The sequence below is a fragment of the Siphateles boraxobius genome, unplaced genomic scaffold (assembly GCF_051911475.1).
Source record: "Siphateles boraxobius isolate OS27281-9 unplaced genomic scaffold, OSU_SipBor_1 20, whole genome shotgun sequence".
NCBI lineage: Eukaryota > Metazoa > Chordata > Actinopteri > Cypriniformes > Leuciscidae > Siphateles > Siphateles boraxobius.
In genome coordinates, this window is record NW_027508811.1 from 7,428,620 (window position 1) to 7,443,710 (window position 15,091).

The 15,091-nt window shown below is 38.4% G+C and overlaps 2 protein-coding genes across 6 annotated transcripts in view; one reads left to right on the forward strand and one right to left on the reverse strand.

Moving 5' to 3' along the window:
- LOC143744852 (uncharacterized) overlaps positions 1-4,630 on the forward strand; it is a 28,345-nt gene extending 23,715 nt beyond the window's left edge. Inside the window, exons 7-8 of one of the 3 annotated variants that reach the window (XM_077236544.1) lie at positions 45-1,856; positions 1,893-4,630. In XM_077236544.1, the coding sequence (XP_077092659.1) occupies positions 45-1,856; positions 1,893-3,367 (3,287 nt within the window). In that variant the 3' untranslated portion in view covers positions 3,368-4,630. Of the gene's footprint in view, positions 1-44 lie in introns of all 3 variants that reach the window. The other 2 variants (XM_077236545.1, XM_077236543.1) reach the window with 2 other exon arrangements.
- A 7,118-nt stretch (positions 4,631-11,748) lies between these two features.
- LOC143744853 (uncharacterized) lies at positions 11,749-15,062 on the reverse strand. Of its 3 annotated transcripts, none has more exons than XM_077236548.1 (9): positions 14,942-15,062; positions 14,803-14,864; positions 14,297-14,331; positions 14,142-14,208; positions 14,005-14,039; positions 12,549-12,596; positions 12,330-12,483; positions 12,132-12,242; positions 11,749-11,913 (listed from the first exon to the last, which is right to left on the reverse strand). In XM_077236548.1, exons 4-9 carry the CDS (start codon positions 14,206-14,208, stop codon positions 11,801-11,803), a joined length of 528 nt encoding a protein of 175 aa, XP_077092663.1. In that variant the 5' UTR covers positions 14,297-14,331; positions 14,803-14,864; positions 14,942-15,062; the 3' UTR covers positions 11,749-11,800. The 3 variants fall into 3 exon arrangements, with proteins under 3 accessions (XP_077092663.1, XP_077092661.1, XP_077092662.1); XM_077236546.1 differs by having other exon boundaries at positions 14,005-14,042; XM_077236547.1 differs by lacking the exon at positions 14,297-14,331 and having other exon boundaries at positions 14,005-14,042.
- Between the last annotated feature and the right edge of the window lie 29 nt (positions 15,063-15,091).

A 15,091-nucleotide genomic window follows, 5' to 3' on the forward strand; every position in this document is an offset into this window, starting at 1 on the left:
TGTTATGTTCACTTATTCTATTTTTGAATATGTCATATCTAAAGGCTTGGACAGGGCAGAATGGATCACCACCAATCCTCTTGATGGCCAGCTGTCCAATGGAGACATGATAATACGTGCCATATTTTCCAATGTGGATGGTGCTTCTGCTAGTGTACAAGACCATCTACAGGGCAAAGAGAATCTGCACACAGTTAAGCAACACAACACAGAGGTTTCCACACTGGCTCTACCCAAAGATGACATAATCCAAAGGTCCGTAAATCATTCTGTAGATCCAGAAAAGTCCGGAGCAGGCACTCTAGTTGTTCCTTGGACAGAGAACCCAACCGGTGCAGTCATGTCTATCTCACCTCAGGCCACATACATGTCTAAAATTATTCCAAATGCTATACTTCCACCATCTGTGGATGTTGTGGAACTCAGTCGCAGCCGAAGTCGCAGCAGTGTCCGAACCGTCAGTAAGAGCAGCCTAGTGTCAGCCAGCCCAGCGTCCACCCGTCCATCCTCCAGAGCCTCTTCAAATTATTCCTCCACCCGTCCATCCTCCAGAACCTCTTCAAATTATTACTCAAGCCGCTCAAACTATTCTGGGTGGAGCAGCTCAGGATCATCAGAGACACTAGTATCTGATTCATCAACCATCTCCAGCAGTAGCACTCCCCGTGTGGCCAGCAGGGGAAGTCAGGTTGAGAACACGGCTAGACCAGTCAAGCTGAACAACTTTGGTTCCCATGCTCCATTTAGAACTACTCATGGGAATGGGGATTCTAAAGAAGAGGAGGACAGCAGAAAAACAGGATCTGGTGATGCTTTCACATGTAACTTATCAGTGATGAAACGGAGCAAGATACCTCCAGCTCCTCCCAGCAGGTCATACTCCTTACACGGGAAACAGACCGAGAAGAGATCTGAAAATCCTTACTACTTGTCTGATGTCAGCACTCTAGATGGATCACCATACCCCACTGTATCTGAAATGAACGTGACCACTCATGAGTTAAGCACTAAGAAAGGCTTATCTACCTCCAATGGACTCACAACTGTCCCATCAAAAGAGATCCAGCCAGTCAGCATGGACAAGAAAACCACTCCATTTGAGATAAAGACATACAGAAATAATCTTCAAATGTCTTCCATTGGTGCACCCCATTCATACACTAATGGCACAAGTAAGCATGCTGAACTGAATAACATCTTTCTGTCTGCAAACTTAATTAATGGTAACAAATTTTCCCCAGCTGTAATGGCTCTGTTTGACATTCCTAACCATCCCAAAGTACTGGCTCCCCCAGCTCCTCCTCCAGAGACCTGGGCTCACAACCAGCATACTTTCAAACTGCTGTGTGGACCTGGGCCTGTTAACTATGCACGCTGGGCTAAAAAGAGAGGTCTTAAAATTGTGGATGAACCAGACATGACCTCATCAAATGGTGACGCAGCATCAGTGTTGCAGGCAGTGGAGCTAAAAGCCAAAGTTAAATCCTTAGCACCAGCTGCCAGTGTCACCCCGTCTCCATCACCTCCCCCAGAACATTGCCCACCAATGCCAAACATCAGCCAAGCCAAACATTCTCCGCCCCCTCCAGACTTTGTTCCTTCAGTTTCTACGCTAGCTGCCAAAGCTATAAAGGACTTGACTTCTTGGATCCCTCCACCTCCTCTGTTTCCTCCTCCGGCACCGCCAGCAGGCACCGCTTCTGAAACTCCTGTCGCTGTGCCAAATGATACCGACTTTCCTCCGCCACCCCCACCATTTTCGCCACGGTCTATACTTATGATGCCTCAATTACCACCAGATGTTCCACCGCCACCACCTCAAGAAGTTCCACCTCCACCACCACAAGAAGTTTCACCTCCACAAGAAGTTTCACCTCCACAAGAAGTTTCACCTCCACCACCACAAGATTTTCCACCAGCTCCACCACAAGAAATTCCACTTCCACAAACACCACCTTCTGAACCACAGAAAATCCCACCCCCTCTGCAAGAATCCCAATCTTCAATACCCAATGTGTTAGTAACATTACCTGCAACTTCTCAACAAATCAGAGTTACTCCTCCTCCTCCACTACCCACTGTTGTAAGATCTCAACAAGTCACTGTTCCTCTTCCTCCTCCACTACCTACTGATGTAAAAATGGAGGACAGACTAGAGACAACAGAAACAGAGAGACAGACAAGCAGTCCCTCTCCGGTCAAAGAGGAGACCTCCAGTCCAGTGGTCACCCAGTCTCTCTTACAGATGGTTCGTCTCAGGTCGGTAAAGTCCAATCAGAGTCAGGCTGTAGATCTCGATAAATCATCACAACCCAAACCAAAATCGGCTTTCAATCAAGAGGTGCCACCAAAACCAATTAGACGGTCTTTGATTATGACATCACTGCCCCCTGATGTGGAAGCTCTGTCCGGCACAGAGCCAAAAACCGAATCTCCATCTGTCAACGTGCACACAAACACAACCACTGTATCAAATACTCATAAAGAGTCAACTGAACTAAAGACTAAATCAAATAACATTGTTCAAAAAACCCAAAACACAAGACTTGAGCCAGCATGCTCATCAACTACAAGTCCAACCACCGAACCAAGTAACACTTCAGTTCCTACTGAACCAGCAACTAAACAACCCTGTTCTGAAGAAGGACTCAAACCCCAAACACTCAAGGAACAAATCCAAGTTACAGCACCTGTTCCTGCTACCCTGCCGAAGACAATGGAACGAAGGGACCAATCAAGAAGTGAGCCAAAGACTCAACTTCAGGCACAAGAACTCAACAATCCCGAGAAGCAATCAAGCACTGTTGAAATACCCTCAAAGCTGGAGGGTGAGCAGCCTAAACCCCAAACACCAATGCCCACTGTCTCTTCCATGCCTCCTATAATTTCTTTGCCCGCTAACCCTTCCATGCGTCTCCAGGATGCTATTCGTTTGAAGGCTGCCACTATGTCTTCAAAAGACAAGCAAGCCAAGCTCTTTAGTCAGCGCTCCCCTCTCCCAGTCATGGCCGGTGGCACCACATTACCCAACTCCCCTGCATCTACGGCCAGCTTCATCTTCTCCAAGAGCCCAAAGAAGGTCGTAATAGAGACACCGTCATCCTTAGAGGTTCAGGCTGACCTGAGGAGGACCCTGGTGGCAGAGTTTGCATCTGTTTCCGATTCAGCCAAGTCTAATGACTCCAACAAAACTGCTATAAAAGTTCCTCCACCTATTTCTAAGAAACCCAACACTAAGGTTGAGAGCGTTGTTCAGAACTCTGCAGAGGCAGAGTTTGTTGCCAAGACTGAGCATGTGCAAACAGAAACTGTACAAACTGCCGGACAGGAAGTACAGACAGAGAACTATGAGAGAAAAACAAATTAACAAACACATACACAAATGATTTAAGTCTAGAGTTTTTGCTTTTTCAAAGATAAACAAGGCTTTAGATATTAGGCTCAAACTGCTTAAGCAATTTTGAAATATAAAATACTTAAAGTCTTTATGTACAGATAGGCATATTGCACTTTTTGTACACTGGTTAAGTGTAACTGATTCTCATTCATGGGAATGCATGTCACTGGTATTTGGAAATTATAAATATTCTTATTTTTATTTATGTGTCCTCAGTTCTAGACAGAAGCCATGCTAACTTCTAGCACTGTATAAAACAGCAGGAAAGCACCATGAGAATGATGTTTGTAAAACAGAGTTTACACCCCAAACTCTATAGTGGAATTTTAGAGGTATTGGTGAATAATGAATTTAAGAGCAGTACAAAAGAAATGAAGTTAAAGAATGTAAGATAAAGAATGAAAAGAAGCTAAGCAAAAGAAGAACAACAGTAAGTTGGGAGCATGGACCACTGATTTTGGGGTGGGGATGTGTGATTATTCTTTTTTCCATCTATGATGTTTGCTTTGTACTTTTTATAAGTCTATATTTTACTTTAAAAACACCAAATCAATATATGTGATTGTAATAATAAAGTTAGCACTCCCCGCCCCAAGTATCCATACATAGGAATGTAGACTAGGATTCTGATCAAGTGTATGAGAAACAGAATGATGGAAGCAAATGAACAGAGTAAAAGCTGTTTACTCATCATTGTGACTATGCAAGTAGGGCCAAGCTGGTGGTCATGTCATGCCACCACATAAACAAGAGGTCTAAGGTGTAAATCTCTGTTTAGTGATTTCTATTGGTTTATTTGTTTTTATTTTCAAAGAGAAGTTCATTAGTTTACTCTAAGTTGATGTATATTACAGTCTACACAGACCTTGCAAATAAAAGGAAATTAATGTTTTTAATATATGATTTTTTTCATGCACTTTGCTAACTTTTTGATTTGCTGTTCCTTTGATTTCAGCCAGCTTTGTCTCCTTATGTTCTATATAAAGGAGAAAATAAATGTCTTATTTACACATTGTTACAAAATTATCAAAGATGATAATGGTCATTCATGTTTAACAATGTTTCATCATTTGACAAGATTAAAGACTGTAAAGTTACTAAAGTAGATACATGGTGACTTCAAATCTGGCCAAGTTTTAACAGATTATACTTTTTATTTAATATATCAGGCACTGCAATATTATATTACAAATCATTCAAATAAAAGAATACATTATGAATGTTTTACAATCACATGCATTTTGAAAACTATTGTATCAGAATTGTTGTAGTCTTTAAAACCCAGGTCAATATTACAAATGTGGTGTCACAGGCAAAATATATTCAGCTAACAGTAAAGATTCAAGTGTAGACAAGTCAAGGTTTAGATATAATTTTCCTGCTACTGTTTAATATTTATATAGCAGTTAAAGGGGGGATAAGATGTTGATTTATGAACATAACTACTCAGAATAACACTGAACAGAAGGACAGAAGAAATAAAAAAAAAAGTCTTTTACATTCATAAATTGACATTTCCAAGTGAATCTGGTGTGATCGTAAGTTTGGACGAGCACTCCACAGAGATTTTATTTAATTGTTTATCAACAGTGTTTTGCCTATCTCTCCTTTTTTCCTGTTACAGTGAGAAATTATAATCAAATTCTAAACTGATCTTTCTGAAGCCTCTCATAAAATGCAAACTTAAAAAAACAAAGTTTAGTTCATTAACAGTAGTTTAATGCATCTGATAACGTAAACTAACAATAAACCACGATTTTTACAGCATTTAATCTAGCTAAATGTTGTTATAAATAAATGTGCTTTGCATATACTATTGTTCATTGTTAATTCATGCGCGTTTGTAATACGTTAATGTTAATTTATACATGTTTAAAATGTATTCGCATAAACAAATACAATTGGTTTTATCAGCACTTGGGTTTCTTTACAAATCAAAATGTAGTTTATTTCAAAATTATCCTGCTGCTTCATTGATTTCTTGACCAAGCCAAGTTTACAATAACACCTTTGACATCTCTAGATCATTCTTCTTTTTTCTCAGAACCCACATGCTCTGAATGTTGGTTCGTCTTTTTCAGTGCAATTTAATAGCACAATTTAATATATATATAATATATATATATATAATATATATATTATCAGTATATACAGTGTATATACTGTATATGCAGTTATCAGTGTATACCGCAATATATATATATATATACAGGTCCTTCTCAAAAAATTAGCATATTGTGATAAAGTTCATTATTTTCCATAATGTAATGATAAAAATTAAACTTTCATATATTTTAGATTCATTGCACACCAACTAAAATATTTCAGGTCTTTTATTGTTTTAATACTGATGATTTTGGCATACAGCTCATGAAAACCCAAAATTCCTATCTCAAAAAATTAGCATATCATGAAAAGGGTCTCTAAACGAGCTATTAACCTAATCATCTGAATCAACTAATTAACTCTAAAAACCTGCAAGAGATTCCTGAGGCTTTAAAAAACTCCCAGCCTGTTTCATTACTCAAAACCGCAATCATGGGTAAGACTGCCGACCTGACTGCTGTCCAGAAGGCCATCATTGACACCCTCAAGCAAGAGGGTAAGACACAGAAAGAAATTTCTGCACAAATAGGCTGTTCCCAGAGTACTGTATCAAGGCACCTCAGTGGGAAGTCTGTGGGAAGGAAAAAGTGTGGCAAAAAACGCTGCACAACGAGAAGAGGTGACCGGACCCTGAGGAAGATTGTGGAGAAGGACCGATTCCAGACCTTGGGGGACCTGCGGAAGCAGTGGACTGAGTCAGGAGTAGAAACATCCAGAGCCACCGTGCACAGGCGTGTGCAGGAAATGGGCTACAGGTGCAGCATTCCCCAGGTCAAGCCACTTTTGAACCAGAAACAGCGGCAGAAGCGCCTGACCTGGGCTACAGAGAAGCAGCACTGGACTGTTGCTCAGTGGTCCAAAGTACTTTTTTCGGATGAAAGCAAATTTTGCATGTCATTCGGAAATCAAGGTGCCAGAGTCTGGAGGAAGACTGGGGAGAAGGAAATACCAAAATGCCTGAAGTCCAGTGTCAAGTACCCACAGTCAGTGATGGTCTGCGGTGCCATGTCAGCTGCTGGTGTTGGTCCACTGTGTTTTATCAAGGGCAGGGTCAATGCAGCTAGCTATCAGGAGATTTTGGAGCACTTCATGCTTCCATCTGATTTCATTTTTCAGCACGACCTGGCACCTGCTCACAGTGCCAAAACCACTTGTAAGTGGTTTACTGACCATGGTATTACTGTGCTCAATTGGCCTGCCAACTCTCCTGACCTGAACCCCATAGAGAATCTGTGGGATATTGTGAAGAGAAAGTTGAGAGACGCAAGACCCAACACTCTGGATGAGCTTAAGGCCGCTATCGAAGCATCCTGGGCCTCCATAACACCTCAGCAGTGCCACAGGCTGATTGCCTCCATGCCACGCCGCATTGAAGCAGTCATTTCTGCAAAAGGATTCCCGACCAAGTATTGCATAACTGAACATAATTATTTGAAGGTTGACTTTTTTTTGTATTAAAAACACTTATTTTATTGGTCGGATGAAATATGCTAATTTTTTGAGATAGGAATTTTGGGTTTTCATGAGCTGTATGCGAAAATCATCAGTATTAAAACAATAAAACACCTGAAATATTTCAGTTGGTGTGCAATGAATCTAAAATATATGAAAGTTTAATTTTTATCATTACATTATGGAAAATAATGAACTTTATCACAATATGCTAATTTTTTTAGAAGGACCTGTATATATATATATTGCGGTATACACTGATAACACAAATCATTATGACCAGTCACAGGTGAAGTGGATATCATTGATCATCTCCTAACAAGGCCACATATGGTCTGGGTAGATTAGTTGGAAAGCAAACAATTAGTTCTCGTAATCAATGTTGTTGGATGTAGGAATAAAGATTTGAGACAAGGGCCAAATTGTTATGGCAAGGTGACTGGGACAGAGTATCTCTGAAACTACAGGATTGTGGGTTGCCCCCAGTCAGCAGTGGTCCGAGGAGGGACAAACTACAAACCAGCAACAGGGTGTTGGGCACCAAAGACTCATCACTCCATGACGGCAACAAAGGCTATCCCATCTGATCCAAGCCAATATAAGGTCTGCTGTGGCACATCATGCATAATTTTAATGATGGTTATCGGAGGAATGTGTCAGCCACAGTGTGCTTATGATGACCCCTGTCCACCGTTGAAAGCACCAACAAATGGTCTGTGAGTGTCGGAACTGGACCTTTGAGCAATTGAAGAAGGTCGTTTTCACTGGTCTGATGAGTCTCGTTTTCTTTTATCATGTGGACGACTGTGTACATGTAGGCCTACGCTTTTACCTGGGTAAGTGATGGCACCAGCATGCACTGATTTCTATTAAAATGTCGGATATCAAGCTTTGGATTTAATGCATTTAAACAATTGTACTTATTAGATCACAATAAGGCTCATATTTTAATTTTAACGCACATGCACAATAGAGTCTTGGAAAATAGAAAGTATTTGCTATTTCATGTAGGCTAATTTATCATACATATTGCATATTATTTTGATTTACTTAAGATTTCAGCAATATATTCAGTCTTGGTTTGTGTATTGGTAGTGTTATTGTCAGGGTTTTCTTTCTTCTTCCCACTAACCTAAGCAGTTTAATTAAAAACGCTGTAAAACTGCGCTCATTCAGGACACACTTTTATAACGGCATAGACAAAGAACAATGTGTTTAAAACACCGGTTTCTATTATGTCAGTGGTTAAATTAATGCTAAATAAAACTTAATGTCTTTTGATGCTTTTGTGCTTAACGGCCTTAAAGGCCTTAACTGCTTGAACACCGCTAAATGCTGCTTGCAGCTTTAATTTTTAGTTGTCTTTTCTAAAGTTTTTGGTAATTAATGCAAATTTTGTACAATAACTAAAAAAAATTAAAAAATCTGTGCATTTTTCATAAATGACAAAGTCCTTTTAGGGGATCCACATTTTCTGTGTAGCTGCTATTGTTCAGCTGGCATGTAGCCTATAATAGCCTTTTTGCCAGTAAGTTTTATAGAAGACAGAGAGGAAAAGCTATTCCTTCTCCAGAAAGTATTGATGATAGTGATATGCCATCAGAAAATCAGAAGATAAGGATATAGTAAGAAATGAAGAAGTTGAAGATCAAGGAGGCAGTGAGTTTGCCTATTGGCCTCTAGTCTACACTGACAAGCAGTGATGCTCCAGAAATTATGAATAAACAAGTAAAAATTAAGGTTTGGAAAGTGTGGGGTACACTGAAAAAAACAGTCTTGTTGATTTTCACTTGTGCCACAATCATTGTTCCAAATCAATGATTGTAGCACAAGTGAAAATCAACCAGACTGTTCTTTTTCAGTGTACCCCACACTTTCCAAGAAAATAAACAATGCCAAAGATTTTTTAATGTTTTTTGAAACACTAAGACTTGGTTGCACTATTTTCCAGGCAGCGAAGGTGCATTTGTATTTGTCATTATTTTTTTTACATTTTCACATGTGAGTTCCAAATGAAGTAGCAAAAGATAAAATGGAATGTTAATAAAGTTTTTTTTTTATTTTAAATTAAGAGCTTTTCACTAATTTTCAGATAGTGAAAATGCAGCTGAGTGTGTGTGAAGTTTCGGACAATATTCCAAAAATAATTTACCCTAGGACAAAGTCAGTTATAAATGACAGCGCCCTAAAAACAGGTGAAAGGTCAGATTTAGAAAACTAGTTTTGGAAAATGATTTTAGTCTTAAATATAAAGTGATTTATTTTTTCTAACTGTGATTTCATAAATAGCCCCATAAAGGGTTAAAATACTGGCTGCACACTTTGTCAGGCATCTCAGCAATTCTGAAATGTTTTCAATTAGCCTAATAATAAACAAAGGTGAGCTGCCTTTATTAATTCACCCACATTGGTTTAACGTAAATAAGCAGCTCACCTTTATGTGCGAGTCTTTACATTTTTCTATAAGCGATTTCAGTATTTTCATTAAACAATATAAGAATAACACAAAATCAAAGTTTTTTTTTCTTTTGTAAGGTTGTTGTGCACATTTTGTAGGTTATAGTCTATTTGACTTCGTAACTCATGACTATTGTCAAAGTTTCAGCGCACACATTTGAAATAGGGGAGACCGGTTATGAAATTATACCTTTTGTTTGTGCATCAGTTGTTTGTGCCATCTCAAAATTTGATACATGGTCACATTTGTCTGCTATAAATATAACGCACTTGGACGTGTACAACACAATCACAGATTATCTGAGTTAATGTCAAACACAAAGAGTTCCGTTGTTCCAACCATTACTGTGGTAAGTTACAATAGAGATAGATGAGGTACTTTGCTAAATAAGATCGCCACAATCTAAATTTTTTGTAACATTTTTGATGAACTGTTACAACTATCGCGCAACTGTTTTAACATGTGAGTGTGAGGTTATCACTTTTACTATCCTTCCTGAAAATAATTTTTTTGGTCATAAAATTTAGCTACAATGTTGCTCACATGCCACTTCTTATGTGAGCTCAAAAAGGGTGATGCTATGCCATGCGAGTGTATGATATTAATGACATCACATTCACCACAGCTCTTTTCTGACTTTTCAAACTGAGTTACAACTGACTTCGTGTTACCAGTCACGGGTGACATAACGCTTTAGCTGTACCAAGACAAAAATACATTTCCAAGTTGATACATTTTATATAATATCTGGGACATGTGATAAGAGATGACCTCTGTGATGATGATGATGATGATGATGATGTGCAGCGTCAGTGTGGAAAACTGTATGGGCAGGCAAACATGCTGGCACGCAAATTCCACACGTGCACTCACTCCTGATGTTAAAATCTCTCTGTTCAAAACATATTGCACTACATTATATACTGCCCACCTGTGGTGTAATTTTAGTGAGTTGATAATGAGAACTTCAAGTGGCTTAATAATGATGCACTGAGAATTGTGCTTAAAATTCCTAGGTGGAGTAGTGCCAGTAAAATTTTTGTCTAATAATGTGCCCGTTTTAAGAAATTTGATGTATAGATTCATGTGCAGATTGACAGGGTCTAAGAATATGATCATTGTGCCCATAGCTGATGTTTCTAAGAGTGCACAAGGTATACATCTTGCTTTTGGAAACATTGGACCCGAAAGCCTGTATATGCTCTATAGCCTAAATGATGCCTCATCCGCGCATCATTCTTAATTGTTCTGTATTGTTTTTACATTTATATATCTGTACTGTGTTGTCTCTATGGATCTTTGTGTCTTGAATAAAGTTAAAAAATATAGATTAAAAAAAATTAAAGCTGTCTGATTCTGCTCAGTAACACGTCCGGATGCCTTCCGAAATAAAAGCAACCTGTATTTTTCTGCCTTTAGTCAAGTCACACGAAACCTGTGATTGTCAACCTTTGATAGATAGCCTACAGTTTTACAACAGGTGTTGTGCCGAATTTTGACTCCCTGCCAAATTATTACCCCCCTCGTTGAAATCGGTACCTGATTGCCTAATCCTAACCCCACCCCTAATCCTAACCCCTCCCACACAACTAATCCTAAACCTACCATACTAGGGGGGTAATAATTTGGCGGGGGTCAGAATTCGGCACAACACCTGTATTGCGATATTGGAGGCGGCGCCACTTCGATTTACACGGTTATCTCCACGTATATATCGCTGCAGCCCGGAGACCTGCAGGTGGGAGGAGCTTATGCCGCAAGTAGGAGGGGTTTCACAAATGTGCAAGTAGGAGGAGTTTACGCCACAAGTGGGAGGAGCCTATGCGGAAATCCCCAAGCTGTCATTGCCGAGGACGTCCATGAGTATGGCAGGAAGTAGCGACAGTAATGAAAATAAACGATCAAATATTACGTTCATGGTCTGATTTCTTACAGCTTTGTTATCATTGTGTGTGTTCAATACCACTCACTGTCAATGATGAAGTCACGTCTTTACACCTTTTACCATACTTAAAGTGATGGTGTTTTAAATTCATCAGGCTGTAGGCCTTATGCTACATATTCTACAGTATCAAGTAAATGTAAACAAGTAAATTAACATATTAAAATGTGATGCAATTGGACTCAGTGAAGTGAATGTGTAAATACATGAAAAATATTTGGTTAATGTAAAAAAAAAAAGTTACCATCCATCTTTACTGCATAATTCTTTAAAATAGCAGACTAATGTTCTTCTGAACGTGTTACACATACATCACATTTAAATCTCAGGGTGGATAAATGATTTTTTTCACTTAATAAAATCATGTACAAGTCACTCAGAATTGATTGCAAAAGTGTTTATTTTATTTTATTATTTTTAGTCTTTTTTGTTATTTGTAAGGACACTATATCAGCTCATTAGAACTGATCTGCATGCAGTGAAAACTGCAAAATCCAGGGTGGAAAGTTTCTGAATAAATGCCCTGGAGCTCGCCTCGCTTTCCCTTCCCAGCATAACCTGGTGGATACACAAGAAGCACAATAAGAACTAGGGTTATAGTTGACATTGAACATTTACAAACATTAAGGATAATTTCTCAGCTCTGTAGGTCCATGCCATGCAAGTGAATGGTGTCCAGAACTTTTAAACTCCAAGGGATGACATAAGTAAATTAGATTTTTAGTTTTCCTTTAAACCAACAACTTTTATTCATCACCAAATTACACAAAACGTACCAGGTGTGCAGCGTTTGTACTCAAACCCACACTCCAAACAAGTGGAGATTGAGTACATCCTCCAGAAGAGCTGTTTGTAGTGAGACGACTTATTTTTCCAGCATGAAACCCCTGAGGTGACAAAAAAAATTAACATAACATTTAACATTATCAATAATGTTCTTGTTATGCGTTTTATTTTTTAATGTCAATATTTACTCTCTAGCCATAAGAAGTGTGCTTGATTCTTGAAATTGTCATTCCCAACTATGTCCCTGAACCTTGAGCAAGCCAATGACAGGGGCATGTAAGCAGCATCTCCTTTTTGAAGAACAACTTCAAGAAGTATGTTCTTCAGCAACGCTCCTGATAACTGAAAAGATAGCAACAGTTAGCATAGACCGTTAAAAAGCACATTATATAACATTATTCAACTACCTTGAAGATGAAGCATGATGGAGGGCCATCGTCTTTTAACAGCTCATCCTTAAAGTAACACTAACTTTTCAACCTTCATAATATATTTCCAAGTCTCTTGTGATGGTACATCGACTTACAATAGGTTGAATGACACGTCTGCCATAGCCTGACGGGGTCTGTATCGTTTTTAATCGTACTTTTAAACTTCGGGTTTCGGGTAGTAACCGGCGAACAAAGAGAACTACAAAATTCGACTGCTTTACGGCATATACGTCACTTCTACCACCACCGCCACTTCCTTAAAATCGGACGTGCGAGCCAAATGTTAGAGTCATGGCCGAAGCAGCACAGAAAAACAAGAAAGCAAAGGTTTTATCGGAGCAAAGCAAAAAGAGAAAAAGAGAAAGTGATCGCGTTAAAGGCAGAACGAGGATCAACATTGGGCCAGCGTTTTCTCGCTGGCGTGAGCTGAAGGAGGAGGAGGGGTGCCCGACCGATGCGGACTTGGCTGTCATGCTTTTGGACTAGTAAGTATATTGCTTGCATACTATCTCTTTTTTTGTTTTTTTGTCTGCCTGACTATGTTACGGAAGCTATCTTATCCTCCGTTTATGAATCAAGTAATGATAGTAGAGTAGGCTAGCAAATTATCAATCTGGTAGCTAGTAAACGATATTCTAGTTTTTGATGGTTGGCTATCCCTAGCATTCTCGTTCTGATTTGAACTTTGCAATCGATGAAATGCAAATAGCAAATGTTTGACCTAAAAAGTGTACTCTACTCAACATGTACAAAAAAAAAAATCAAATGAAAGCCTATGTCTAAACGGCGTGTACAAGTTTGGTAGGGGCTACATTCTTGCAAGTAAATATATAAGATATACAAAATCATATTTTAGGATGCCTAACATGTCTGTGATATTTGTTTATTTGTCTTGCCTCAACCTATAATGCAAATCGATTTGTAAAATTTGCAGATTACTTTATGGTAGCTTGATATTATAATATTGACGATATATGGTTATTATCTACAACTCAAAGATTGCATTGAAGTATCATATAGATTCAGTAAAACGGTAACCAGACTAGGCTAGCCTACTATAATGACGCTGGCTTGTAAACGTGATCATCGCGATCATTTGTCGTTAGAAAAAAAATAAAACCCATGAAATTATATTCATATGACATGCTGAAATATATGCCACTGTACCTGGGATGAAGACATTTCACACGCGACGCAAGCAGAACACCTGCATGTGACCTCCTCCTACAGTGTTCAGGGCTATCATGGTTGTCAACAAATGCACGTGCATGTAGAATGAAAGAGACAGGAGTAGAGGACAATACTGTTTCCCAACTGTAGGGGGACCCCGAGAGCAAAAGTTACCTGGTGTTACTTTAAAGAAAAATATACGTGGATTAAAATTGTTCTATGATACACATTTTAAATCATCATTAAATTTGATTATGCATACCTTGCTAAAAACAGAGGGCACAACTGGGGTTTGGTCTGCTAAAATGAAGTAATTTAAAATTAGCTGACCAATATTAAAGTTACATAATTTGAAACCCAGCATAGTATATGTATTTCGTTTCATATCAAAGTTCTTACTTTCATATCCAAGTTCAGTTTTTTGTCTTCCCATAGGTTTCAGGGAGTGCAGAGCATTCTTCTTCATCTGAAAGAGGATTAGAATAAAAAAATTTGATAAATTATCCATTCATTTGACAAAAAAATATCAGCAAAATATAAAAAGCTGACAATACCAGCTACAACAGCTCGTTTCCTCTTTCTCCCATGTCTTCCACAATTTGATTGTCATGCAACAAAAACAAATAAAGTAAGCAATAGAACAAGTACAATATCAAAATTAATTGAATCCAAGTATGCATTACATTGATCACAGATTACAGTTAATTCTAATTAATGGTCCAATTTTAAATATTTCTTAAAAAACCTTATTCACCAATGAATACAACATTTCAAAATCTTGCCAACCCCTAATAGTATTAGGAACAGATATTAAAGGAGTTTGATAGAGCAAGTAGTTTACACCTGCTGATTTTTATCATCACTGAAACACTTTGCAACTCCTTTTCAATCAAAGGGTCTGCAGAATATATTTTTACTGAGTGTTATGAGCGAGTCACTAAATCATTCCGTTCCTTGACTTCCCAAAACAGTTTACAGATTGAACAAGATTTCTTCACTTCTTTAAGGGTTTCTTAAAAACACCACGTGTTAAAAGTACAGCAAAGTTTTTCACATTTACTCTAAAGAGAAATTTTCAAGCAAGATGGCACACCACCATTTTCTTATGTTCTTCATGTTTAGCTGTGTACATAAAGTAATGAATTAGTATAATTTTCAATTATATTAAAATGCATTAGCTACAAAAAATAAATATTTACTTCAGGGATGTCAAACTTCTGTCCCAGAACAACATACAGTGCATACTATAATATGCAAAGAAACACAAAAAAAGTTAAATGGGTAACAGCAATTGATTACACCTCGATGTTCCTCATTTACATATTCTGTACTTGCCACCAAGACAAACA